Genomic DNA, 25,219 nt, shown 5'->3' on the forward strand with positions numbered 1-25,219 from the left:
CTAAAGTTCTTTCTTTTTTAGTAACGAAAACAATGCAACCAGATTATTGTGTTATATTTTTACAGTCACCGCACACAAAATCTATTTTTCTGTTCGTTCTTTCTGGTTCTTACGCAAGCAGTGTTGTTGGCGTCACTTTATCGGTGTTTTTGACGTCACTTCACTGATGGGCCAAGATTTGGGTACATAGTGAAAAAAATGTCCTCAATATTCGGCCCACATGTAATTTGTAAAATAGTTATTATTCGTTAAAAACAAACATACAAATTCAAACTTGTATCTTTGACCGTCGCATCAAATGTTCAGTTATTTAAAAGGCAATTCGAAATATTCCAGAATCATGCCATTTATGATCATGTGTATAGACTACCCACTAAGCCGAAGAATCATGGCGTCTACAAAAGCTAAACAAAGTGACATTTTCATACAATTTTAATACTCCAAAGTGCTAAAATTGAAACGAAATGTTACAGTTGTTTGGCGCAAAGCTTTTCCGATATTCAGTTCGGCATGTTTGTTTGAGTTTTTGGTTTACGCTAAGATAGGCCGAACGAGGGGACTATGCCAACGAAGCATCCCGATACCCTACGTAGCTACACGTGACCTGCCTTCGAATAAGGAACCCGGTTTAACACTTCTTGCCTACTTTGATCACGGTGGTGTTTTCCACATGCTTTTCTACCAGTAGCTAGTGTGAGATGCTGACACGGTGCAAATGTCTACTTTGGTGAGTTATTTTCGGGCAGCTTCTGAGTGTTAGATTTGGATGAGACGGATTGGAGGGGGTGTGTTTCTGAGGTCAAAAGAGAGAGAAAAAACTTCTTATTCTGAATAAGTTTCTCGCAGGGTGTTTTGCGCTGAATTTTAATGAGCTCACTTGTTTCAGTGTTTCGGAAGGGTTAGTTAAGGTTCAAAACTGTTGAAAGTGTTACTTCTCACCAGAAATGGCGCTTTTAGTTATTTGTTATTTCCTACCTATGGACAGCTTCAATCAAAATTGTTATTGCAACATTTTCATACCGTACACTGCTTACGATATTAAAAAAAGAAAACTTTCGAAACAATTTTTATCACAACGTTCTTTCGTTTGCTTTCTTCTTCGACGCATCCGGTTCACTTCACTAACCAGGACTAAAAGTTTCTTCTCCTTTCAAACAACTACCGCCTAAGTGGATTTCCTGATATCTCCCTTTAATGGAAAATCCAGTTCCGGAACAGCTTGCCACGTTAGCTTTGCGGTTTGGTGGTATTCAACCGGGAGGTTAACCAATTTGGAAATCCTGCAGAAGGCACCGCATCGTCCCTTAATAATCCCCATAATTAACTCTAACCTCAAAGCTTTTATTCGTCCCACCCTTAAAACAACAAAGCAACCCATTCCCCCCAACGCACGCTAAATTTGATCCAATCAAAAGTCGTAAAATTTCCGAAAAATACTCACAATATGTCGCCGTCGTCAACCGATCGATGGTGTCCTGCTTTAGTTTCGAATTCTTCTTGCCCATTATTGCTGCTTCTGTTGCTTCGCCGTGTGTTGGCCGCGGTTTCCTCGGGTCTTCTCGCTCCGTCTGCTCACTCCAAACTATCCCCTGGGAAAATCACACCCAAAACGGCGCACAAACACCCACTTATACACACTGAAGAACCCCGAACGAATTTTCCACTTTTCCGAACACTAAAAGCTACGGTGTAATCTCTGCTCTCTTTTCTGATTCTGGTGGGACGGGTTACTTTGATGCTCCGGCAAACTATTTCGGCGCACTACAGGATTGTGGGAAAATCACAAAGATACCCGTGCAAAATAAAACTATGAAGGGACGACGGGTTGGACACTCTTCTGGGGGTGAGGTGGACGTTCGATGGGTTTCACCACCGGCGATGGCACATGGCACTTTTGGATGTCATTCCTGTGAATGAAAATATAAAAAGGAAAAAAAGTCAACTTTAGTCGGTAATTTCACGGTTTCAGTTTGGAGTTTGAGACTCAAAAAACGAAATTTCGATAGAAGGTTCGGAGGGTCAAGTCACATTACCAATCATCTCAGTTCGACGAATTGAGATGATGCCTGTATGTATGTGCGTATGTATGTATGTCTGTGCGCAAAATAAATTTACTCACTTTTAAGGCACTTCCCATTGGCCGATTTTTCGGATCATAGCTCGAATCGAACCGGAATTTCACCGCATTGTTTGCTAGTGAAAATGATCCGGATCGGTCAAGGCATTCCGGAGTTATGGCCATTTCAGTGAACCGGACCAGCATCGGTAGAACTGGCCGTATATAAAGCTGAACCAAGCCCCATCATGCGACACATCAAACTGCAGCGATTTTTGTAGGCTTCAGCATGGTTGACGAATCAACACTAGAGACCAGGAATTCCACGATGTCGGCCCAAAATTCAAGATGGCAGCCTAATATTCAATATGGCGGCTCCAAATTCAAAATGTCGACTGTTTAATAGAGTTTTTGGCTAATCCACGCTATATAGGTATATTTGATATGGGGAAGATATCTCGAGTTCAAAAATGGCGACCTGAATATCCAAGATGGCGGTTTAAAATCCAAGATGGCGGCTCCAAATTTCATATAACGGCTGTTTAATGGTGTTTTAGGTCCTAAAACCATGCAATATGCAAGTTGGTAGTCCAAAATTGCCGACCAATACGTCCAAGATGGCGCGGCGATCTAAAATCCAAGATGGCTGCTCAAAATTCAAGATGGCGGCTGTTTGATGGTGTTTAGGCACTAAAACCATGCAATATGAGTATATTTGGTATGGGGAAGATATCTCAGGTCCAAAAATGACGACCAAAAAATGGCAGTCTTAAATCCAAAATGGCGGCTCAACATTCAATATGGCGGCTGTTGAATCTCCATGTAGGTTCTAAAGCCATTCAATATGAGTATATTTGGTATGAAGAAGATGAAGTCCGTTCTCTCTGAATTTGGATATAATTTTCGGCACGAGTCATTAAACACTTTGCGGACAATAAAATCCCCCGGAGGAACTTTAATTCCAGTGAAAACTTGATGACTTTGTTGTTGTCGATATACGATGACTGTGCTGCCAGCTGGCATAGCTGTGCGGCACACATACCACACTCAACGTGTGTGTACGAATGCGAGTGTATGTTCATGTGACGCAGATGATGACGATTGTGGAATAATTATTGTGTGTGCTGTGCAGTGCACCCTCTTCTGGTTGTCGATATGTAGGTAGCAGTTTACGATTGCGGTTGAGGTGATGCAACAACGGGTATTAACAAATTAAACCGGTAATCCAAGTGTAATTAAAAGTTGATTACACAACAGCTTCGTGCTGGCTGGAATGGCGTCCAGGCGTATGTTGTGGGACATGAGTTTGTTGCAATTATTGAAATTCGATTACATTTAGAATAGTTGTTTTGAACTATTATAATCTGAGGCAATGCACACATAAGAAAACCAGAAACTAAGCTGATTCGAATGCGAATACCCGGAGCATCGAATACTCATATTACAATATTAAAAATCATAAGATCAGAAAAAAAACAGAAGAACAAAAGCTAGAAAAAAAAACAAAGCAAGATATAAAAAATAACATTCGAAACATATAGGGTTTGTCAGGAATTTCTCCAGAGCTTTCTTTAGCGATTCCCACAGGAATTTCCCCGGGAATTCCTCCTAAAATTTATCACAGAATTTGTCCAGGAGTTCATCAAAAGATTCCTCCAGAAATAGCTTCAGGCATTCCTCAAAGAATTCCTCCTGGAATTACCCCAGGAATTATTCCATGAATTCCTGGAAATCGTACAGCAATTTCTCCTGCAATTTTTTCAAGGAATTGCTTAAGGAATTCCTCCAGACATTCCACCAGATTTTCATTCAAAAATGTCTCCAAGAATTCCTCCAGGAATCCCTCGAAGAATTTATCCATGGATGTCTCCAGGAATTCTTCCAAAAACATTTAAAGGAATTTCTCCAAGAAGAACTTCTCCTGGAATTCCTTATGGAATTCCTTCAGAATTTTCTTCAGCATGACCCTAACAAATACTTCAGGCATTTTTCAGAAATTCTTCTAGGATTCTTTCCAGGGATTCCTCCAGAAATTCATCCAATAATTTCTGCTCCAGAGCTTTCTTCAAAAATTTTCTCAGATATTCGTCCAAGGATTCAATTAGAAATTCCTCTAGGAGTTCTTGGAGGAATTCCATGAGGCATTCCACCAGATATTCCTCCAAGAATTCCTCTAGGAATTTCTCTAGGAGCTCCTATATGAATTCCTCCATGGATTCTTCCAGGAATTCCTCCAGAAATTCCTCCAGGAATTCCTCCAGGAATTCCTCCAGAAATTCCTCCAGGAATTCCTCCAGGAATTCCTCCAGGAATTCCTTCAGGAATTCCTTCAGGAATTCCTTCAGGAATTCCTCCAGGAATTTCTCCAGGAATTCTTCCAGAAATTCCTCCAGGAATTCCTCCAGGAATTCCTCCAGGAATTCTTTCAGGAATTCCTCCAGGAATTTCTCCAGGAGTTCCTCCAGGAATTCCTCCAGAAATTCCTTCAAGAGTTTCTTTAGGAATTCCTCCAGGCATTGCTTCAGAGATTCCTTCGGAAATTCCTACGGTTATTCGTCGAGGAACTCCTCCAGAAATTTATCCATTCATTCCTGCAGAAATTCTTCCAGGAATTCCTGCAGGTATTATTCCTGGAATTCCTTCAGTAATTTCTCAAGGGATTTCTTTATAAATTTCTCCAGGGATTTCTCCAGGAATTCTTTCAAAGATTCCTCCAGTAATTGCTTTAGTGACTCCTTCAGAAATTCCTACAGTAATTCGTCCAGGAATCCATTCAGGAATTCCTCCAAGGATTCCTCCAAAATATCCTCCAGAAATTTCTCCAGCCATTCCTCGAGGGATTCTTCTAGGGATTCCTCTACTGATTCCTCTAAGAACTTCCCCAGGGTTTTTTTTTCAGGAATTGCTCCAGGGATTACTCCGGTAATTTGTCGAGGAAATGCTTCAAGAATTCATCCAGTGATTTCTTTAGAAATTCAGGGATTCATTTGTATATTTTAGATATCGTTCCATCATCTTTTCTGGGGATGCATCCAAAAATTTCTACTCGGATGCTTCCAGGAATGCCTGAAGACTTTTTGAATTACTTCAACAATTTCCAGAGGAATTTCTCCAGCGATTTGTATTGGAGTTCTTTGAGATAATTTTAGAGGGAGCCAGGGATTGCCCAAGAAGTCATTCAGGAATTCTTCCATAACTTTCTCCCAGAAATTTTTAGGAGTTCATCCACGGATTTTTCAGGAATCCAGCTATGAACTTCTTCAACAATACCCCCTGCAGTAGGGTGGGGCTAATTTTAAAAAATGTCTCCGGGATATGATTTCCCATGTGGAAAGTGATCCACTAGTCGAAATAAGTGAGCTGTATAAAAATGAGCGATTTCGGTTGATATTATGTTCAAGCATAACATTTCTAGACTAAATCGGTGATTTTAGAACACAACTGGGTCAAATTTGTGCTCAAAATTTCGATATCTCTACTGGTTTCTGAGATATTTGAAAAAATATGTAGTATTTTGGTATTTTTTGGGTTAGATACCAAAATAGCCCCACCCTACCCCTGCAGCTTCTGCAAAGGAATATCTTCAGAAATTTGTCCTTGCAAAACCAAAAAATGAGGAAATGCATCCAGTTAAGGTGAAAGAAAAAGTTCTGCTCGAATTTGAGACTCAACTCAAATTAAACTCCATGACTCGCATTCAGGAAGAGGATCTTCTCGAACTCCAAAAGGACTAGTTTAAGGCGAAACTGGAAGCGTTTCCTCATTTTTTTGGTTTTTGATTTTTTATTAAATAACGAAGCAATATTTTCAAAATCGGTTTTCATGCACATGCAGAGTATGGATCAAGGTATCTTCTGATTTTTTTTGAAATGGAAAGTGTTTTCCATTTTTGCAGAAACCATTTTTTTGTGAAATTTTGTTCAAACATGGTTTCTGAAAAAAACAAAAAACATTTTCCACCTCAAAAAAATTCAAAAGATACCTTGATCCATACTCTACATGTGCACGAGAACCGATTTTGAAAATATTGCTTCGTTATTTAATAAAAAAATCAAAATCCAAAAAGTGAGGAAATGCTTCCAGTTTCGCCTTAATTTATGATTTTGTAGAAACAAAACCTCATGAAAATAAAAACAGAAAAACGAGAACAAAAGCTCAGCATTTTATTTTTAATTTCATAGCAAGTCTGAGTGTAGAATAACCTTGAAGTTAAAATACACCTCAAATAAAACAAACAAAAATTGATTAATTGATTTGTCTTTATTAAAGAGACTTCACAAATAAAAAAAATCATGAAGCAAAATACATAAATCAATATGATAAATACATTATTATAAAAAGCTCAAAACCAGAAATTAAATTTGAAAAATATTAACACCAGCAAAAATAAGGACAAGAATATCAAAACAATATTATCTGAGCCAGATCAAATCAGAAAACCAGAAAACTGAAGGTAGACCAGAATACCCAATGACTAGCATTTTGGACAAGAAATCGGACAAGGTTATCAAAAAAAAAAATGACCACGAGGGTAAAACCCCGAAAGTTAGGTTCATAGGAACCGGAAGGATAGGCAGGTAAAAGTTCAAGAATCCAGAAAACCAGAAAACCAGTTTTAAAATGGTTATTCTCTTGATCGATCAATCATTAAGTTAAGAGTCTTGCATAGTCATCAATTCATCAGAATTCGTAGGAGCCCAAAATATAGGTTAAGACGCCAATTTTCAAAATTGTTAACTTGAGATTCTATAGGTATTTATATTGAGGAGACTTAGTTCGTGAAAATTTGGGATGGACCAAGAGAGTTTTCAGGGAGCCAGAGAGTCCAAAAAAGGGTGTACCAAGGGGTTTAAGGAGATTTTAGGAGCCTTTTAATGGCGTTCCGACAAGTTTCTTTTGCGATTCATAGGGATTAAAGAATTTCCGAAGCGTTTCGATAGTATTACGTGGGTTTCAGAGAGATTTCAAGGGGTTTTGAGGGTGCTTCAGGGGGTCTCAGGAGCCCTAAAGGACGTTTCAAGGCATTTTTGAGACAATTTTGAGAGTTCCAGGGATATTTCAAAGAGTTTTAAGAACTTTCTGAAAGCTTTCAGTGGCGTTCGGTAGATAGTATTTCAGAGGGCGCTTCAGAGGTTTATCAAATCCTCTTTTTAATAGTGAATTTTAACTGAATAGCTAGTTCCTTGGAAGTTTTTGGAGCCTTTAAAATGCTTTTTCAGAAGCTTCAGGGGCATTTTAAATTGATCACTATGATTTCAAGGGCATTTCATTGGAATAATGGGGATTTCAGGGACGATTCGGCGAATTTCAGAGGCGCTTAAAGCTCCTGATACTTCAGCGTGCCTCTGAAACCACCTTTATCGCCACTGAGACCTTAAAATACCCCTCTGAAACTCTCTTAGATCCTTTAAAACGCCCATGAGACCGACTGGAATATATCTGACACTCCCTGAAGCACCCAGATAACCCCTGGTAGCCCCTGAACCTTATAATGCCTTCTGAGACTCCATGAAATGACTCTGAGTCCTCCAGGTACCTCCTAAGGCTCCCTTGTCCCCCCCCAAAACGCCCATGAGAACTTCTAAAACGCCCATGAGACCCCATGAAGCGTCCCATAGGCCCCTGAAACTCTCTGAGACCTCCTGAAATCCCCTGAGATCTCCTGAAATACCTGTGAGAGCTTCAGACAACCTCTGAAACGATCCTGAGACCTACAGGTACCACCTGAAACGATAATTGAACCTCCCTGAAACCCCCAGAAGCGCCCCTGAGAGCTCCTGTAGCATTCCAGAACCTTCTAAAATGCCTGATATCCCTTTAGGACAAACGTCTTGAAATCCCGCTTCAACAGTTCATCAGAACTTCAAACGCACGAATCTCAAAAAGCAAGCTTCACACAACAGTACATTTCATTATTCTGTGCTTGCTCACTTGTAACAAGCTTAAAATAAGAAGATCAGGTACGCTGGTTTTGTTTACGAAAAGATTTGTGCACTCGAAATCGTGAGTAGGTGCCAAAGTCGGCCATTGTGGCGGCCAATTTGGGATTCCAACAAGTCTGTCCTTAAAACGCCACTTAAACCCCCTAAAGCGCTCTTAAGGCTTTCTGTAGCTCCCTAAAGGACCCTGAGACCCTCTAAATGCCCCTGATACCTTCAGGTACCCCCTGGTACTCCCTGAAACGCCTCCCACGATCTGCTTCCTTAAAGCCCCCTGAAAGCCCCTGAGATTACCTGTAACTCCCTGCGGCAGGAGATTTCGTGAAAGTGTTTCACAGCTAATCTTCTTCTATTTGACGTTAGTCAATGCATGTTTCGACGTCAAATCATTTTTAGCAATACCTATATCTTTTTCATAAGAGTACATATTGTGTTGTTCTTTGCTGAGTACTGTGTTGTTCTCTGCAGAAAAGAACATTAATCAAGACAATTAGATGATCGGCATTGAACCACAAAAACCCCACAACAATTGGTGAGATCCTTCCAATATTATTTATTTATAAATAATTCTACTTCAGTATATTTACTTTATAACTGCATATAAGTTGAAAACTCGATATTTTCAACATCCTTTCATCTATTGAAAGATGCTTCAGTTCTGGGCTCTTTCTAAGTTGATGAAGGGATTTATAAATGCTTGCAAGGACTTGGCCAGGTGTGTGGAACTGAGTGAATCTATGACATTGTAGATAGTAGCGACATCAGCAATGTCAATGGATATATTCAATTTTGCAACTCCATCCAAGATTTGTGCAAGTATTCATGCTATGCTATGCTATGCTATGCAATACCTACCTATATCTTTTTCATAAGTTATTTGAAATATTTTTCAATTACTTGTACCAGACAGAGACGGTGGCTGAAGACAAACAGGATTTCAAAGCTATTGGGAATAAGAGCTAAAAGAACAAACATAATAACTGACTTTGTAGTGGTAAATAACTCAATGATAACTAATTTTATCCTTATAAGGACAAACCAAGGACCAAATATTTCGAAATGGAGAATAACTGGATAAGTTATTATCGAGTTATTGAGAACAAAGTAAGAACAAAATATGTATGTTATTTTAAAAAAATATCATCATAATTGTAAATTTTGTTCTTATGATTAAAAAAAACTGTATTGTAGGTTCAGAAATGTTTTGTCCTTGATTTGATCTTATAAAAACAAAAAAAGTTATTATTTACTTTTTTCTGGAGCAAAGTTAGTTATTATTTTTTGTTTTTTAGCTTTATTTACTAACAAATCAATAACAAAATTTGCTCTTCATCAATATTCTATATAAAATAAAATAAATACTTAATAACTGATCAATAACAAAACAAGTTATGATTGCAAAATATGTAATTAGGATGTTATTCTACTTAGAATGCTCAGAAGAACTAATTTTGCTATGATTACATATTTTGTTATTATTCAGATATTTATTGTTATTCAATAATAACTCAGAAATAACAAAATTTTGCAATGATAATATTTTTTTGTTCTTAGCGAGTTGTTTAGTGTTAAATAACATAAGAATGATAAAATGAGATATAAAGGCAAAATTTGTTATTATTTTGTCCTTGGTTTGTTCTTCGCCTCTACCCGGGCAGTACGACTTTCCTCATAGCAAGACTTGAAGAAGCGATGCAAAACGAAGATGGTGGGTGAGGTGTGGCTGGAGTCCAGTATTTTATGGTGCTAACGGTTGTAGGAAGCGCAAACACAGAATGATTTCAATTTGTTTTTATCGGCGTCGATGTGACAGAATGCTGAAGGTTCGCGATCGTGACACTGGAAAGGCCAAATGATCAGAAGAATGGGAAAAATTTCATCAAACCAAATGCAGAAAACGATGCCATAAATACCACAAAAACCAGAAATTCAATAAATAATCTGATCAATTCTATTGGACAAGAAAACCGTAAAAGTATGGACCAAAACAAAAACCAAAACAATAAGGGTCAGAAAAACAGAGTGCCAGAGATCAAAAGTCAAAAGATTAGAAGACGAGAACGACAATTCAGAAGACTAGTAAGCAAAATTAGAGTTCAACAGACTTTAAGAACAAGTATTTAGTAGAGCTGGAAACCAAAAGACTGGACAACCAGTCGAGGCTACCAGAAAATCAAATGATTATGAGACTACAATCCCAAAGGTAAGGCACATAGTATTGGAATCCAGAAAGCCTGATAAATAGAGGAAAGAAAGACTAGATGGCCAGGAGACCAGAAAGCTTAGAAGCGAGTCCAAAAACCTAAGCAAAAACGTATACTTCAGAAAGGCAGAGTTCGAAAACAAGACTTTCGGATAAAGGGAACGTCAACTCAGAAAGCCAGAAGAGCAATTCAGGCCAAACATTTCTATAATTCCTAAGTGTAAATGAGAGGCTCTCATTAAGTCTCCTTTCTTTCGATTATAAAGAGCTTGTATTTATAAATTTTTATATACTTCTTGCGTCGGAAGTTAGATTAAACAATCCTTTTCCGATCTACACATCACAAATTGTCAAACTGTCCACTGTGACATCGTAATAATTTAAAGAGAATAGATCCATCAGGAGATCAGTAGACTATAACACACAGTTATCTATAAGATAGGAAACCAAGCGACTAGAAGACCAGACCAGACAACGAGACAACATGAAGTGCAGAAAATCATGAGACCAAAAGGGGTAGCTGGTCAGATCATCATAAGTCCAAAATCCCTACACAGAGGCTTAGAAAACCAGAAAACCTGAACAATAATAGAAAAGTGAAATCCAGAAAACCAGAAAGCTGAGAAGTAAGTCCATAGCCCAAAACCAAAAAGTCAAGTCTAGTCTATCATTGTCATTGCCTCACAATATACAAATTCATGCAATGGCAGGCAAAGAAAGCCCTTTAATTAATAACTGTGGAAGTGCTCAAAGAACACTAAGTTGAAGCGAGGCAGGCCAAGTTCCAGTGGGGATGTAGAGCCATAAAGAAGAAGAAGTAGAAGAAGTACGTAATAGAGATCCAAGAGATTTGTAGACCAGATGACCAGGTGATCAGAAAAGCTGGCAACCAACAGACTGGAAGGTTAGACCAGAAAATGAGATTGTTATACCTATTCAGATGACCAGAAGACCACAAAGCTGAAAACAGATTCCAAAAACCATAATTAATAGATCTAGTCCAAAAACCCAGATATCCAGAGCTCCAAAACCAAAAGGCCAGATGACGAAAATTCCAATTCAGAAAATCAGAAGATCAGATAGCAAAATAGGAGAACCAAGAGATCAGGAGACGCTAAAACCAGGTGATCAGTAAAGCAGGTATCAAAAAACACTGTATAGTAAAAGAAAAATACACAGTCAAAATTTCTGAAAATTACACCCGACGTCAAAAAATTCGCATACCGTATTACCCCGCTAATATGACACCGACTGTTGTCGAATAACCGGGGTAAACATTTAATTCGACAAACTGGTCACCCTACACCACCATGCTCATTGAAATTTGGCAGCTCTATTTTTGTTTTTGTTAAGACCTCCGGGTTTGTTTTGAAACATAATTTCAACAGATTTTGCGGTGGCGCGAATGAAAAGCTTGTTCTTTCTACGATTATTGCCATCCTTAGTTCATTCCGGTTGGTCTTTATGCGGTTTGGGTGTCAAATAGCACCATCTCAGAACTTACGGAATTGGCGGCTGCAAGAGGAGCTGCTGCGAGTGCGAGTATAGGCGCAATATCAAACTGTTTTGCATTTACAGTGTACATCGCTGTGACAAGCGGGGTACGAATTAAAAAGTGTCGTATTAAAACGTGTCGAACCAGCGGGGTAAGACGGTATTGTATTCTATTTCACTGAATGTTTACGTTAAAAAACTACTTGTATGGAATGTTGAATGCGAGCTTCAAACTAAGAGCAAGCTGCAGATGTATAAACTGAAGGAAAAATGCGTGCGATATGACGGAGTCCTTTTGTTTTTTTAACTGTGTATATAGGATAAGAATAACAGAAATCCTGAACAATAAATCGGCTACATAAAAATAGAACTTGAAAAAAAAAACAAAGTCTGCTCTGGAGAAGAAAATGGAATAGAAACAACCAAAGAGATTGAAAAAAAAACAGAAATTTGTCGCTTTGTGGATTGCATCAGAGAGCTAGAAGTCCAGTAGACCAAAAAATCATAGAACAGAATTTTATGCCAGCATTTAGTTGCTGGTAGCCAATCGCACAATTTATAAAAAGGAAGACAATGATAGATAACCAGAAATACTTTGAAGACTGAAAAACTTGGTGATTGGATACCTTAAAGAAAAGAAAAAGAGTTACCTATGTAAAATACAAAATCAGATGAAAGAAAAATAAGTAGACGAGAAGAATTGAAGTGGGTAAAATTTAATTTAAACTAATGACTAGAAAGCCAAAACTAAAAGCCTGATCAAAGGCAATTGATAGCTGAAAATATGTTGATTAATAGGGTAAAAGCGCTTGTCTTCGCCCCCTCCATATAAATTTCATTTTTTATGTATGAAGTGGCAAAGATTAATGCAGAATTTAAGGGGTCGAAGTCTAATGTTTTTACCCTATACTTACCAGGATATTTGTGTCAAGAATCCCAAAAATCTCAGAAAAAATGTCAGGAGAATCAGAAGTTTGTATTCTGCAGAAACTGAGAATATCTAGACAAGACTAACAAAACGTTTGCGATTACCTCAAATATGTTTGGTTATACATACAATATTTTGATCAGCTTGAGAATAATAACCCTTATTTGAAAATGCCCACAGATTCATACCATAGCTCGTAGATAAGTCAACCTAAGAAGCTTATCAATCCGTCTCTAAACTAAACAAATCGAACCCATTTCCATCCTCGTTCGGTCACAACAAGCTTGCATATTAGGTAGGTAGCTGGTATGCTGGCACCACATGTGGACATAATCAACCCACCCAGGAAGACAGTTATACATCATGGTGAAAACCAATCGCCGTATTGTGTTCTGTTCATGGTCCCCTTCGCCTTTTGTCATGTGTGTTTGCGGATCGGTACATTGTCGTACGACACGGAGCTTCATCGGTCGTCACCCGTCGTCTGGACATCATCATCATCATCGTCTAACCGGTCCAGACCAAGACCAAAACCATCATGCCCGATTGAAGCTCTTTATGGAAACGGTTCGAAATATGGACGGGCGGTCATTTAGTTCTGTGAAGGAACGCTGACATCAGGGTCTCATTTGAACGTGCACCGATAGAGCACACGTTCACAGAATAGCAGACATTACAATGGGTAACGTAACTTTGAATTCAAAGATTTAAAGCTCATGACCAGTGTTGCCAGCAATATTTTTTTATTGTTTAACAATGTTATATAACTCATTATACTGGAGGTGCACTCTAACACTGTTGAACATTCGAATGAATTGCCTATCTTGCATCAGATCTGAGATATTATGCTTTATTTCATCCATTACCAGTGTTGCCAGAGATTTTAAGAACTTTGTGATAATATGACATGGAATATGTCACTTGACGTCTGCAAAATCTTGACTGAACATTTGAATTCGCCATTTTGTGTCAAATGCGTGATGTTGATCGTTGTTTGATATTATTTTTGCAACGTTGCCAGTTTCAGAGATATTTTTAAAGAACCATGTTTTCTTCATAAAGACATATGCTGAAGCTTATTTTGGACGGCTTGCTCAACCTATAATGAACATACAAACTATCCCCATTGCAGTGAGCTATAGATGCCGATATCAGTTCTCAGTACAACAGTGTTGACAAGAGAACCGTGAATTAATCTATGATGGATAATTCCACCTGAACAGTGTTGCCATCTAACAAAAGAAATAGGAGTAAAGCTTATTGTATACGATTTGGTCAAATTTTTTTTGCTGAATGTTCCTAGTCCGATGCTTTGTGGCGGCCCCACCAGAGATAAACAGTGTGTATACCTGGACGCACTCTAAATGAATTTGAATTGCAAAAAAGCCAAAAAGGCCATGTTATGAGGGTCATGCACTAGGTGGCTGGCCGGCCACCGCACCGTCACACAATAGCCAGATGCTTTCCAGACTTATGGACGGATACTGCAACCCACACAGTAAAAGACACTGCATTGTCGTTGTTCACGTGGAAACTCGATAGCGGCTCGGCGATGGGACCTCTGCGATAAGAAGGTAAGCTACTGCTTCGAAATTTTGGGGTTTATTGAAACTTCGGTCCTACCTGGTCGGTCATGCAAGGCTGACAGTGGAACCATTTTCCACATGAGAATGGGAAAATGATGAACTGCTGGATGAACCTGTTATTATGAACGAAATCTTTAATGCACTCGAATTATAATTATCAGATGAAGCCCAGCCAGAGTTTACAGTTCTTCAACCTAATCGATTTAATCGGTCGCTTACCACCTTAATTTGTTCACTCATGCGGATTACCAGTTCCGTCCGTACTTCCTCGTCAGCATATGGTACGGTTCATAATTGGGTAATTAATCAGATTTATCTCGTTCATCGAGTCATAGATAAGTAGGGAGAATCGATGTGAAATGGTGCATTGTGTAGCACCATGCCACACGCTATGTTCAAAGGCAGTTATTAGTCAGATAAACAATTTACACGTATAATGACGTACTCTTGCGTACAAGTTACATCGTATAAGATACAAAAATTGTATGATGTACGTACAGTAGCGAGACAATAATAACTATATGCGACTTAAATCGTTAACTTATACGATTCACGATGTACACTATTACGATACAATGTTACATCTTATGCGACTAAAGAATTTAAAAAAAATCTTGTCATCTCAGTATCGGACTCATGACCTTTTGATTGACGAGCCGCACTTTACACTTAACATCAAACACTACAGAAGCTTGGAAGCTTCTTTCCAACAGCTGGAAGCTTCTTTCCAGAAGCTGGAAGCTTCTTTCCAGAAGCTTGGAAGCTTTTTTCCAGAAGCTTGGAAGCTTCTTTCCAGAAGCTTGGAAGCTTCTTTCCAGAAGCTTGGAAGCTTCTTTCCAGAAGCTTGGAAGCTTCTTTCCAGAAGCTTGGAAGCTTCTTTCCAGAAGCTTGGAAGCTTCTTTCCAGAAGCTTGGAAGCTTCTTTCCAGAAGCTTGGAAGCTTCTTTCCAGAAGCTGGAAGCTTCTTTCCAGAAGCTGGAAGCTTCTTTCCAGAAGCTGGAAGCTTCTTTCCAGAAGCTGGAAGCTTCTTTCCAGAAGCTGGAAGCTTCTTTCCAGAAGCTGGAAGCTTCTTTCCAGAAGCTGGAAGCTTCTTTCCAGAAGCTGGAAGCTTCTTTCCAGAAGCTGGAAGCTTCTTTCCAGAAGCTGGAAGCTTCTTTCCAGAAGCTGGAAGCTTCTTTCCAGAAGCTGGAGGCTTCCCAAGTAACACAACATGTTATATAACAGTTTAAATTTCACTATTAATACAAAGCGTGGTGTATTTTTCTTGAATTATTTACCTAATTTTCATTACTTATATAATCAAAACAGCGCAAAAAATGGCGGCTTATAAAACATCTTGTATGTAATATAAGATGTATCGTAAAACACTTATAGTACTTATAATTTTGATCAAAGAGCATGTCATCCAACTCTAAAAAATATATCAAGATATTTATTAGTAATATAACTCGCAAATGACATTTATAAAACAATCACATTTGTTTGTATTATTCAAATTATTTTTAAGTTATATAACTTGCAAAAAACATTTGCTCAACCTATCACTTGCACATGTTCGAACTAAGCTATTTGAAAGCTATATAACTGATAGATAACATTTATATTTCAAAAATGAGATATCTCAACTACCATGGTACAAAAAATATATGACAAAGAAAACAAACAAAAGTTTACATTATAAATACATTTGGCATTTCTAGCCACATGATTATGGAACTTTGGTATGGAATCAATGATTGTACAAAAATATATTACCAACCAAGTCAAGAATTTGGGTAACCAATTAGGAAATGAACTATTCTCACTGGTGGTAGCATTGATTTACATGCGCTTCAAAATTTATGGTAAAAATTATGATTTTACTCGGCCTCATTTTAAGCGCTGCTACGTTTCTTCATAAATTAGAACAAAATTCAATCAAATTGCTCTGTTTTGCCAGCTTACTGGGTTCACACGATGAAACAATATGGCCGGTTTTCTATATGAAGCTAACAGTACAGTTCAAAAAATGTGAACAATTATCCAAGTATCCAAATACCAATTTTAGCTTAAAATTTATAAATCTTCGTGATACACATGAGATTAGAGTGTTCTTAACTGACAAACTAGTTTTCTGCAGAGTCAATCATAAATTGAGAGAAACAAAAACCATAATTGGCTGCCTATTTTTATTTGTGCATGTATATTTTTGCCAGGTACTGTAAACTAGATGTCATTTTTAGAAACAAAAACGAATCGTCTAAAGACACAGCGATCCACGACGCGATGGTAGATCTGGTTCGTGCACTTATAAAACGTTCAGATAACTTGCTTTCAACAAACATTCGACATAAGTTGTATTTATGTTTTTTCTATCATAATTAAACCGTTGAATTAACTAAACAACAATTCAGTTATAGCAGAGTTGAATCTGTCAAATTATAAAGGTAAACAATGCCAAACGTAATCGAAAATTTTTTCTCAACAGTTGATTCACAGTCGTTTGAGTTTTTTTTACTAACTAGACACTTGTTTTTAGATATTGCATTAAAAGATACGATTTGGCGAAATATCAGATTCTTCGCTGTTCGTTTCGGGCGAATACATGTGTCGGTATGTGTCGAGAGGAGCAGTTCCAATGGAAATTGATGACGTCCAAGATAGCTTGTGAGCAGAAATTATTCGGCCGCACAAGAAATTCTGGAACAGTTGGCATTAGATGAACTCTTTCAATTTAAATTTTTAATCTGACGAGTTGCACCACCAAATTTATTACCAAGTTTACTGGACTGATGACTACCGACCTCTGCAACCTGCACAAAGGTAACACCAAGCAGGAATTCATCTCGACATCTTCATCGGGGATCTTTACAGCTTTGCAGCAATCTCAGTTGAATTTTTCCACTTCATTTGGGAATATTCTGCAAAGTGTATTAATGCACATTGTGCTAAATGAATAGTGATTCAATTAAATTTGCGAATTGAAACTTCTGTTGATTCAATTGATTTTAATGCTATGTATATGCAAAATATTTAGATTTGAGAATGAAATTCATGATGTGTTTACGTTCTTATAGAATGTAAACATTATTGCTTTCAATATTCATTTGCATGGTGCTCTAGTAATGTTAAATATTTGTTAAATTTACACATGTCATACAAGACACAGTTTGTAATGTGTCTTTGGTGGTTGTTATCGGCTAACTTTATTAAAACATAATTAGTACACGATATGTTTTCTAGTTCAGTTATATCACAGTTTTAATACATCTTTTAAAAATATAATTTTGAAAGATGTTTTCTGTGTTACTTGGGTTCTTTCCAGAAGCTGGAAGCTTCTTTCCAGAAGCTGGAAGCTTCTTTCCAGAAGCTGGAAGCTTCTTTCCAAAAGCTTGGAAGCTTCTTTCCTAGAAGCTGGAAGCTTCTTTCCTAGAAGCTGGAAGCTTCTTTCCTAGAAGCTGGAAGCTTCTTTCCTAGAAGCTGGAAGCTTCTTTCCTAGAAGCTGGAAGCTTCTTTCCCGAAGCTTGGAAGCTTCTTTCCCGAAGCTTGGAAGCTTCTTTCCCGAAGCTTGGAAGCTTCTTTCCCGAAGCTTGGAAGCTTCTTTCCCGAAGCTTGGAAGCTTCTTTCCCGAAGCTTGGAAGCTTCTTTCCCGAAGCTTGGAAGCTTCTTTCCCGAAGCTTGGAAGCTTCTTTCCCGAAGCTTGGAAGCTTCTTTCCCGAAGCTTGGAAGCTTCTTTCCCGAAGCTTGGAAGCTTCTTTCCCGAAGCTTGGAAGCTTCTTTCCCGAAGCTTGGAAGCTTCTTTCCCGAAGCTTGGAAGCTTCTTTCCCGAAGCTTGGAAGCTTCTTTCCCGAAGCTTGGAAGCTTCTTTCCCGAAGCTTGGAAGCTTCTTTCCCGAAGCTTGGAAGCTTCTTTCCCGAAGCTTGGAAGCTTCTTTCCCGAAGCTTGGAAGCTTCTTTCCCGAAGCTTGGAAGCTTCTTTCCCGAAGCTTGGAAGCTTCTTTCCCGAAGCTTGGAAGCTTCTTTCCCGAAGCTTGGAAGCTTCTTTCCCGAAGCTTGGAAGCTTCTTTCCCGAAGCTTGGAAGCTTCTTTCCCGAAGCTTGGAAGCTTCTTTCCCGAAGCTTGGAAGCTTCTTTCCCGAAGCTTGGAAGCTTCTTTCCCGAAGCTTGGAAGCTTCTTTCCCGAAGCTTGGAAGCTTCTTTCCCGAAGCTTGGAAGCTTCTTTCCCGAAGCTTGGAAGCTTCTTTCCCGAAGCTTGGAAGCTTCTTTCCCGAAGCTTGGAAGCTTCTTTCCCGAAGCTTGGAAGCTTCTTTCCCGAAGCTTGGAAGCTTCTTTCCCGAAGCTTGGAAGCTTCTTTCCCGAAGCTTGGAAGCTTCTTTCCCGAAGCTTGGAAGCTTCTTTCCCGAAGCTTGGAAGCTTCTTTCCCGAAGCTTGGAAGCTTCTTTCCCGAAGCTTGGAAGCTTCTTTCCCGAAGCTTGGAAGCTTCTTTCCCGAAGCTTGGAAGCTTCTTTCCCGAAGCTTGGAAGCTTCTTTCCCGAAGCTTGGAAGCTTCTTTCCCGAAGCTTGGAAGCTTCTTTCCCGAAGCTTGGAAGCTTCTTTCCAGAAGCTGGAAGCTTCGTTCCAGAAGCTGGAAGCTTCTTTCCAGAAGCTGGAAGCTTCTTTCCAGAAGCTGGAAGCTTCTTTCCAGAAGCTGGAAGCTTCTTTCCAGAAGCTGGAAGCTTCTTTCCAGAAGCTGGAAGCATCTTTCCAGAAGCTGAAAGCTTCTTTCCAGAAGCTGGAAGCTTCTTTCCAGAAGCTGGAAGCTTCTTTCCAGAAGCTGGAAGCTTCTTTCCAGAAGCTGGAAGCTTCTTTCCAGAAGCTGGAAGCTTCTTTCCAGAAGCTGGAAGCTTCGTTCCAGAAGCTGGAAGCTTCGTTCCAGAAGCTGGAAGCTTCGTTCCAGAAGCTGGAAGCTTCGTTCCAGAAGCTGGAAGCTTCGTTCCAGAAGCTGGAAGCTTCGTTCCAGAAGCTGGAAGCTTCGTTCCAGAAGCTGGAAGCTTCGTTCCAGAAGCTGGAAGCTTCGTTCCAGAAGCTGGAAGCTTCGTTCCAGAAGCTGGAAGCTTCGTTCCAGAAGCTGGAAGCTTCGTTCCAGAAGCTGGAAGCTTCGTTCCAGAAGCTGGAAGCTTCGTTCCAGAAGCTGGAAGCTTCGTTCCAGAAGCTGGAAGCTTCGTTCCAGAAGCTGGAAGCTTCGTTCCAGAAGCTGGAAGCTTCGTTCCAGAAGCTGGAAGCTTCGTTCCAGAAGCTGGAAGCTTCGTTCCAGAAGCTGGAAGCTTCGTTCCAGAAGCTGGAAGCTTCGTTCCAGAAGCTGGAAGCTTCGTTCCAGAAGCTGGAAGCTTCGTTCCAGAAGCTGGAAGCTTCGTTCCAGAAGCTGGAAGCTTCGTTCCAGAAGCTGGAAGCTTCGTTCCAGAAGCTGGAAGCTTCGTTCCAGAAGCTGGAAGCTTCGTTCCAGAAGCTGGAAGCTTCGTTCCAGAAGCTGGAAGCTTCGTTCCAGAAGCTGGAAGCTTCGTTCCAGAAGCTGGAAGCTTCGTTCCAGAAGCTGGAAGCTTCGTTCCAGAAGCTGGAAGCTTCGTTCCAGAAGCTGGAAGCTTCGTTCCAGAAGCTGGAAGCTTCGTTCCAGAAGCTGGAAGCTTCGTTCCAGAAGCTGGAAGCTTCGTTCCAGAAGCTTGGAAGCTTCTTTCCCGAAGCTTGGAAGCTTCTTTCCCGAAGCTTGGAAGCTTCTTTCCCGAAGCTTGGAAGCTTCTTTCCCGAAGCTTGGAAGCTTCTTTCCCGAAGCTTGGAAGCTTCTTTCCCGAAGCTTGGAAGCTTCTTTCCCGAAGCTTGGAAGCTTCTTTCCCGAAGCTTGGAAGCTTCTTTCCCGAAGCTTGGAAGCTTCTTTCCCGAAGCTTGGAAGCTTCTTTCCCGAAGCTTGGAAGCTTCTTTCCCGAAGCTTGGAAGCTTCTTTCCCGAAGCTTGGAAGCTTCTTTCCCGAAGCTTGGAAGCTTCTTTCCCGAAGCTTGGAAGCTTCTTTCCCGAAGCTTGGAAGCTTCTTTCCCGAAGCTTGGAAGCTTCTTTCCCGAAGCTTGGAAGCTTCTTTCCCGAAGCTTGGAAGCTTCTTTCCCGAAGCTTGGAAGCTTCTTTCCCGAAGCTTGGAAGCTTCTTTCCCGAAGCTTGGAAGCTTCTTTCCCGAAGCTTGGAAGCTTCTTTCCCGAAGCTTGGAAGCTTCTTTCCCGAAGCTTGGAAGCTTCTTTCCCGAAGCTTGGAAGCTTCTTTCCCGAAGCTTGGAAGCTTCTTTCCCGAAGCTTGGAAGCTTCTTTCCAGAAGCTGGAAGCTTCGTTCCAGAAGCTGGAAGCTTCTTTCCAGAAGCTGGAAGCTTCTTTCCAGAAGCTGGAAGCTTCTTTCCAGAAGCTGGAAGCTTCTTTCCAGAAGCTGGAAGCTTCTTTCCAGAAGCTGGAAGCATCTTTCCAGAAGCTGAAAGCTTCTTTCCAGAAGCTGGAAGCTTCTTTCCAGAAGCTGGAAGCTTCTTTCCAGAAGCTGGAAGCTTCTTTCCAGAAGCTGGAAGCTTCTTTCCAGAAGCTGGAAGCTTCTTTCCAGAAGCTGGAAGCTTCGTTCCAGAAGCTGGAAGCTTCGTTCCAGAAGCTGGAAGCTTCGTTCCAGAAGCTGGAAGCTTCGTTCCAGAAGCTGGAAGCTTCGTTCCAGAAGCTGGAAGCTTCGTTCCAGAAGCTGGAAGCTTCGTTCCAGAAGCTGGAAGCTTCGTTCCAGAAGCTGGAAGCTTCGTTCCAGAAGCTGGAAGCTTCGTTCCAGAAGCTGGAAGCTTCGTTCCAGAAGCTGGAAGCTTCGTTCCAGAAGCTGGAAGCTTCGTTCCAGAAGCTGGAAGCTTCGTTCCAGAAGCTGGAAGCTTCGTTCCAGAAGCTGGAAGCTTCGTTCCAGAAGCTGGAAGCTTCGTTCCAGAAGCTGGAAGCTTCGTTCCAGAAGCTGGAAGCTTCGTTCCAGAAGCTGGAAGCTTCGTTCCAGAAGCTGGAAGCTTCGTTCCAGAAGCTGGAAGCTTCGTTCCAGAAGCTGGAAGCTTCGTTCCAGAAGCTGGAAGCTTCGTTCCAGAAGCTGGAAGCTTCGTTCCAGAAGCTGGAAGCTTCGTTCCAGAAGCTGGAAGCTTCGTTCCAGAAGCTGGAAGCTTCGTTCCAGAAGCTGGAAGCTTCGTTCCAGAAGCTGGAAGCTTCGTTCCAGAAGCTGGAAGCTTCGTTCCAGAAGCTGGAAGCTTCGTTCCAGAAGCTGGAAGCTTCGTTCCAGAAGCTGGAAGCTTCGTTCCAGAAGCTGGAAGCTTCGTTCCAGAAGCTGGAAGCTTCGTTCCAGAAGCTGGAAGCTTCGTTCCAGAAGCTGGAAGCTTCGTTCCAGAAGCTGGAAGCTTCGTTCCAGAAGCTGGAAGCTTCGTTCCAGAAGCTGGAAGCTTCTTTCCAGAAGCTGGAAGCTTCTTTCCAGAAGCTGGAAGCTTCTTTCCAGAAGCTGGAAGCTTCTTTCCAGAAGCTGGAAGCTTCTTTCCAGAAGCTGGAAGCTTCTTTCCAGAAGCTGGAAGCTTCTTTCCAGAAGCTGGAAGCTTCTTTCCAGAAGCTGGAAGCTTCTTTCCAGAAGCTGGAGGCTTCCCAAGTAACACAACATGTTATATAACAGTTTAAATTTCACTATTAATACAAAGCGTGGTGTATTTTTCTTGAATTATTTACCTAATTTTCATTACTTATATAATCAAAACAGCGCAAAAAATGGCGGCTTATAAAACATCTTGTATGTAATATAAGATGTATCGTAAAACACTTATAGTACTTATAATTTTGATCAAAGAGCATGTCATCCAACTCTAAAAAATATATCAAGATATTTATTAGTAATATAACTCGCAAATGACATTTATAAAACAATCACATTTGTTTGTATTATTCAAATTATTTTTAAGTTATATAACTTGCAAAAAACATTTGCTCAACCTATCACTTGCACATGTTCGAACTAAGCTATTTGAAAGCTATATAACTGATAGATAACATTTATATTTCAAAAATGAGATATCTCAACTACCATGGTACAAAAAATATATGACAAAGAAAACAAACAAAAGTTTACATTATAAATACATTTGGCATTTCTAGCCACATGATTATGGAACTTTGGTATGGAATCAATGATTGTACAAAAATATATTACCAACCAAGTCAAGAATTTGGGTAACCAATTAGGAAATGAACTATTCTCACTGGTGGTAGCATTGATTTACATGCGCTTCAAAATTTATGGTAAAAATTATGATTTTACTCGGCCTCATTTTAAGCGCTGCTACGTTTCTTCATAAATTAGAACAAAATTCAATCAAATTGCTCTGTTTTGCCAGCTTACTGGGTTCACACGATGAAACAATATGGCCGGTTTTCTATATGAAGCTAACAGTACAGTTCAAAAAATGTGAACAATTATCCAAGTATCCAAATACCAATTTTAGCTTAAAATTTATAAATCTTCGTGATACACATGAGATTAGAGTGTTCTTAACTGACAAACTAGTTTTCTGCAGAGTCAATCATAAATTGAGAGAAACAAAAACCATAATTGGCTGCCTATTTTTATTTGTGCATGTATATTTTTGCCAGGTACTGTAAACTAGATGTCATTTTTAGAAACAAAAACGAATCGTCTAAAGACACAGCGATCCACGACGCGATGGTAGATCTGGTTCGTGCACTTATAAAACGTTCAGATAACTTGCTTTCAACAAACATTCGACATAAGTTGTATTTATGTTTTTTCTATCATAATTAAACCGTTGAATTAACTAAACAACAATTCAGTTATAGCAGAGTTGAATCTGTCAAATTATAAAGGTAAACAATGCCAAACGTAATCGAAAATTTTTTCTCAACAGTTGATTCACAGTCGTTTGAGTTTTTTTTACTAACTAGACACTTGTTTTTAGATATTGCATTAAAAGATACGATTTGGCGAAATATCAGATTCTTCGCTGTTCGTTTCGGGCGAATACATGTGTCGGTATGTGTCGAGAGGAGCAGTTCCAATGGAAATTGATGACGTCCAAGATAGCTTGTGAGCAGAAATTATTCGGCCGCACAAGAAATTCTGGAACAGTTGGCATTAGATGAACTCTTTCAATTTAAATTTTTAATCTGACGAGTTGCACCACCAAATTTATTACCAAGTTTACTGGACTGATGACTACCGACCTCTGCAACCTGCACAAAGGTAACACCAAGCAGGAATTCATCTCGACATCTTCATCGGGGATCTTTACAGCTTTGCAGCAATCTCAGTTGAATTTTTCCACTTCATTTGGGAATATTCTGCAAAGTGTATTAATGCACATTGTGCTAAATGAATAGTGATTCAATTAAATTTGCGAATTGAAACTTCTGTTGATTCAATTGATTTTAATGCTATGTATATGCAAAATATTTAGATTTGAGAATGAAATTCATGATGTGTTTACGTTCTTATAGAATGTAAACATTATTGCTTTCAATATTCATTTGCATGGTGCTCTAGTAATGTTAAATATTTGTTAAATTTACACATGTCATACAAGACACAGTTTGTAATGTGTCTTTGGTGGTTGTTATCGGCTAACTTTATTAAAACATAATTAGTACACGATATGTTTTCTAGTTCAGTTATATCACAGTTTTAATACATCTTTTAAAAATATAATTTTGAAAGATGTTTTCTGTGTTACTTGGGTTCTTTCCAGAAGCTGGAAGCTTCTTTCCAGAAGCTGGAAGCTTCTTTCCAGAAGCTGGAAGCTTCTTTCCAAAAGCTTGGAAGCTTCTTTCCTAGAAGCTGGAAGCTTCTTTCCTAGAAGCTGGAAGCTTCTTTCCTAGAAGCTGGAAGCTTCTTTCCTAGAAGCTGGAAGCTTCTTTCCTAGAAGCTGGAAGCTTCTTTCCTAGAAGCTGGAAGCTTCTTTCCCGAAGCTTGGAAGCTTCTTTCCCGAAGCTTGGAAGCTTCTTTCCCGAAGCTTGGAAGCTTCTTTCCCGAAGCTTGGAAGCTTCTTTCCCGAAGCTTGGAAGCTTCTTTCCCGAAGCTTGGAAGCTTCTTTCCCGAAGCTTGGAAGCTTCTTTCCCGAAGCTTGGAAGCTTCTTTCCCGAAGCTTGGAAGCTTCTTTCCCGAAGCTTGGAAGCTTCTTTCCCGAAGCTTGGAAGCTTCTTTCCCGAAGCTTGGAAGCTTCTTTCCCGAAGCTTGGAAGCTTCTTTCCCGAAGCTTGGAAGCTTCTTTCCCGAAGCTTGGAAGCTTCTTTCCCGAAGCTTGGAAGCTTCTTTCCCGAAGCTTGGAAGCTTCTTTCCCGAAGCTTGGAAGCTTCTTTCCCGAAGCTTGGAAGCTTCTTTCCCGAAGCTTGGAAGCTTCTTTCCCGAAGCTTGGAAGCTTCTTTCCCGAAGCTTGGAAGCTTCTTTCCCGAAGCTTGGAAGCTTCTTTCCCGAAGCTTGGAAGCTTCTTTCCCGAAGCTTGGAAGCTTCTTTCCCGAAGCTTGGAAGCTTCTTTCCCGAAGCTTGGAAGCTTCTTTCCCGAAGCTTGGAAGCTTCTTTCCCGAAGCTTGGAAGCTTCTTTCCCGAAGCTTGGAAGCTTCTTTCCCGAAGCTTGGAAGCTTCTTTCCCGAAGCTTGGAAGCTTCTTTCCCGAAGCTTGGAAGCTTCTTTCCCGAAGCTTGGAAGCTTCTTTCCCGAAGCTTGGAAGCTTCTTTCCCGAAGCTTGGAAGCTTCTTTCCCGAAGCTTGGAAGCTTCTTTCCCGAAGCTTGGAAGCTTCTTTCCCGAAGCTTGGAAGCTTCTTTCCAGAAGCTGGAAGCTTCGTTCCAGAAGCTGGAAGCTTCTTTCCAGAAGCTGGAAGCTTCTTTCCAGAAGCTGGAAGCTTCTTTCCAGAAGCTGGAAGCTTCTTTCCAGAAGCTGGAAGCTTCTTTCCAGAAGCTGGAAGCTTCTTTCCAGAAGCTGGAAGCATCTTTCCAGAAGCTGAAAGCTTCTTTCCAGAAGCTGGAAGCTTCTTTCC

General features: G+C 40.0%; 1 protein-coding gene across 1 annotated transcript in view; it reads right to left on the reverse strand.

Annotated features, from left to right (window-relative positions):
• The window catches only part of LOC109427548 (frequenin-2), a 469,415-nt gene that overhangs the window by 331,145 nt on the left and 113,051 nt on the right, over positions 1-25,219 (reverse strand). Inside the window, exon 2 of the mRNA XM_062844635.1 lies at positions 1,442-1,907. Within this exon, the coding sequence (XP_062700619.1) occupies positions 1,442-1,505 (64 nt within the window). The 5' untranslated portion in view covers positions 1,506-1,907. The remainder of the gene's footprint in view (positions 1-1,441; positions 1,908-25,219) is intronic.

Source organism: Aedes albopictus, chromosome 1, assembly GCF_035046485.1.
Source record: "Aedes albopictus strain Foshan chromosome 1, AalbF5, whole genome shotgun sequence".
NCBI lineage: Eukaryota > Metazoa > Arthropoda > Insecta > Diptera > Culicidae > Aedes > Aedes albopictus.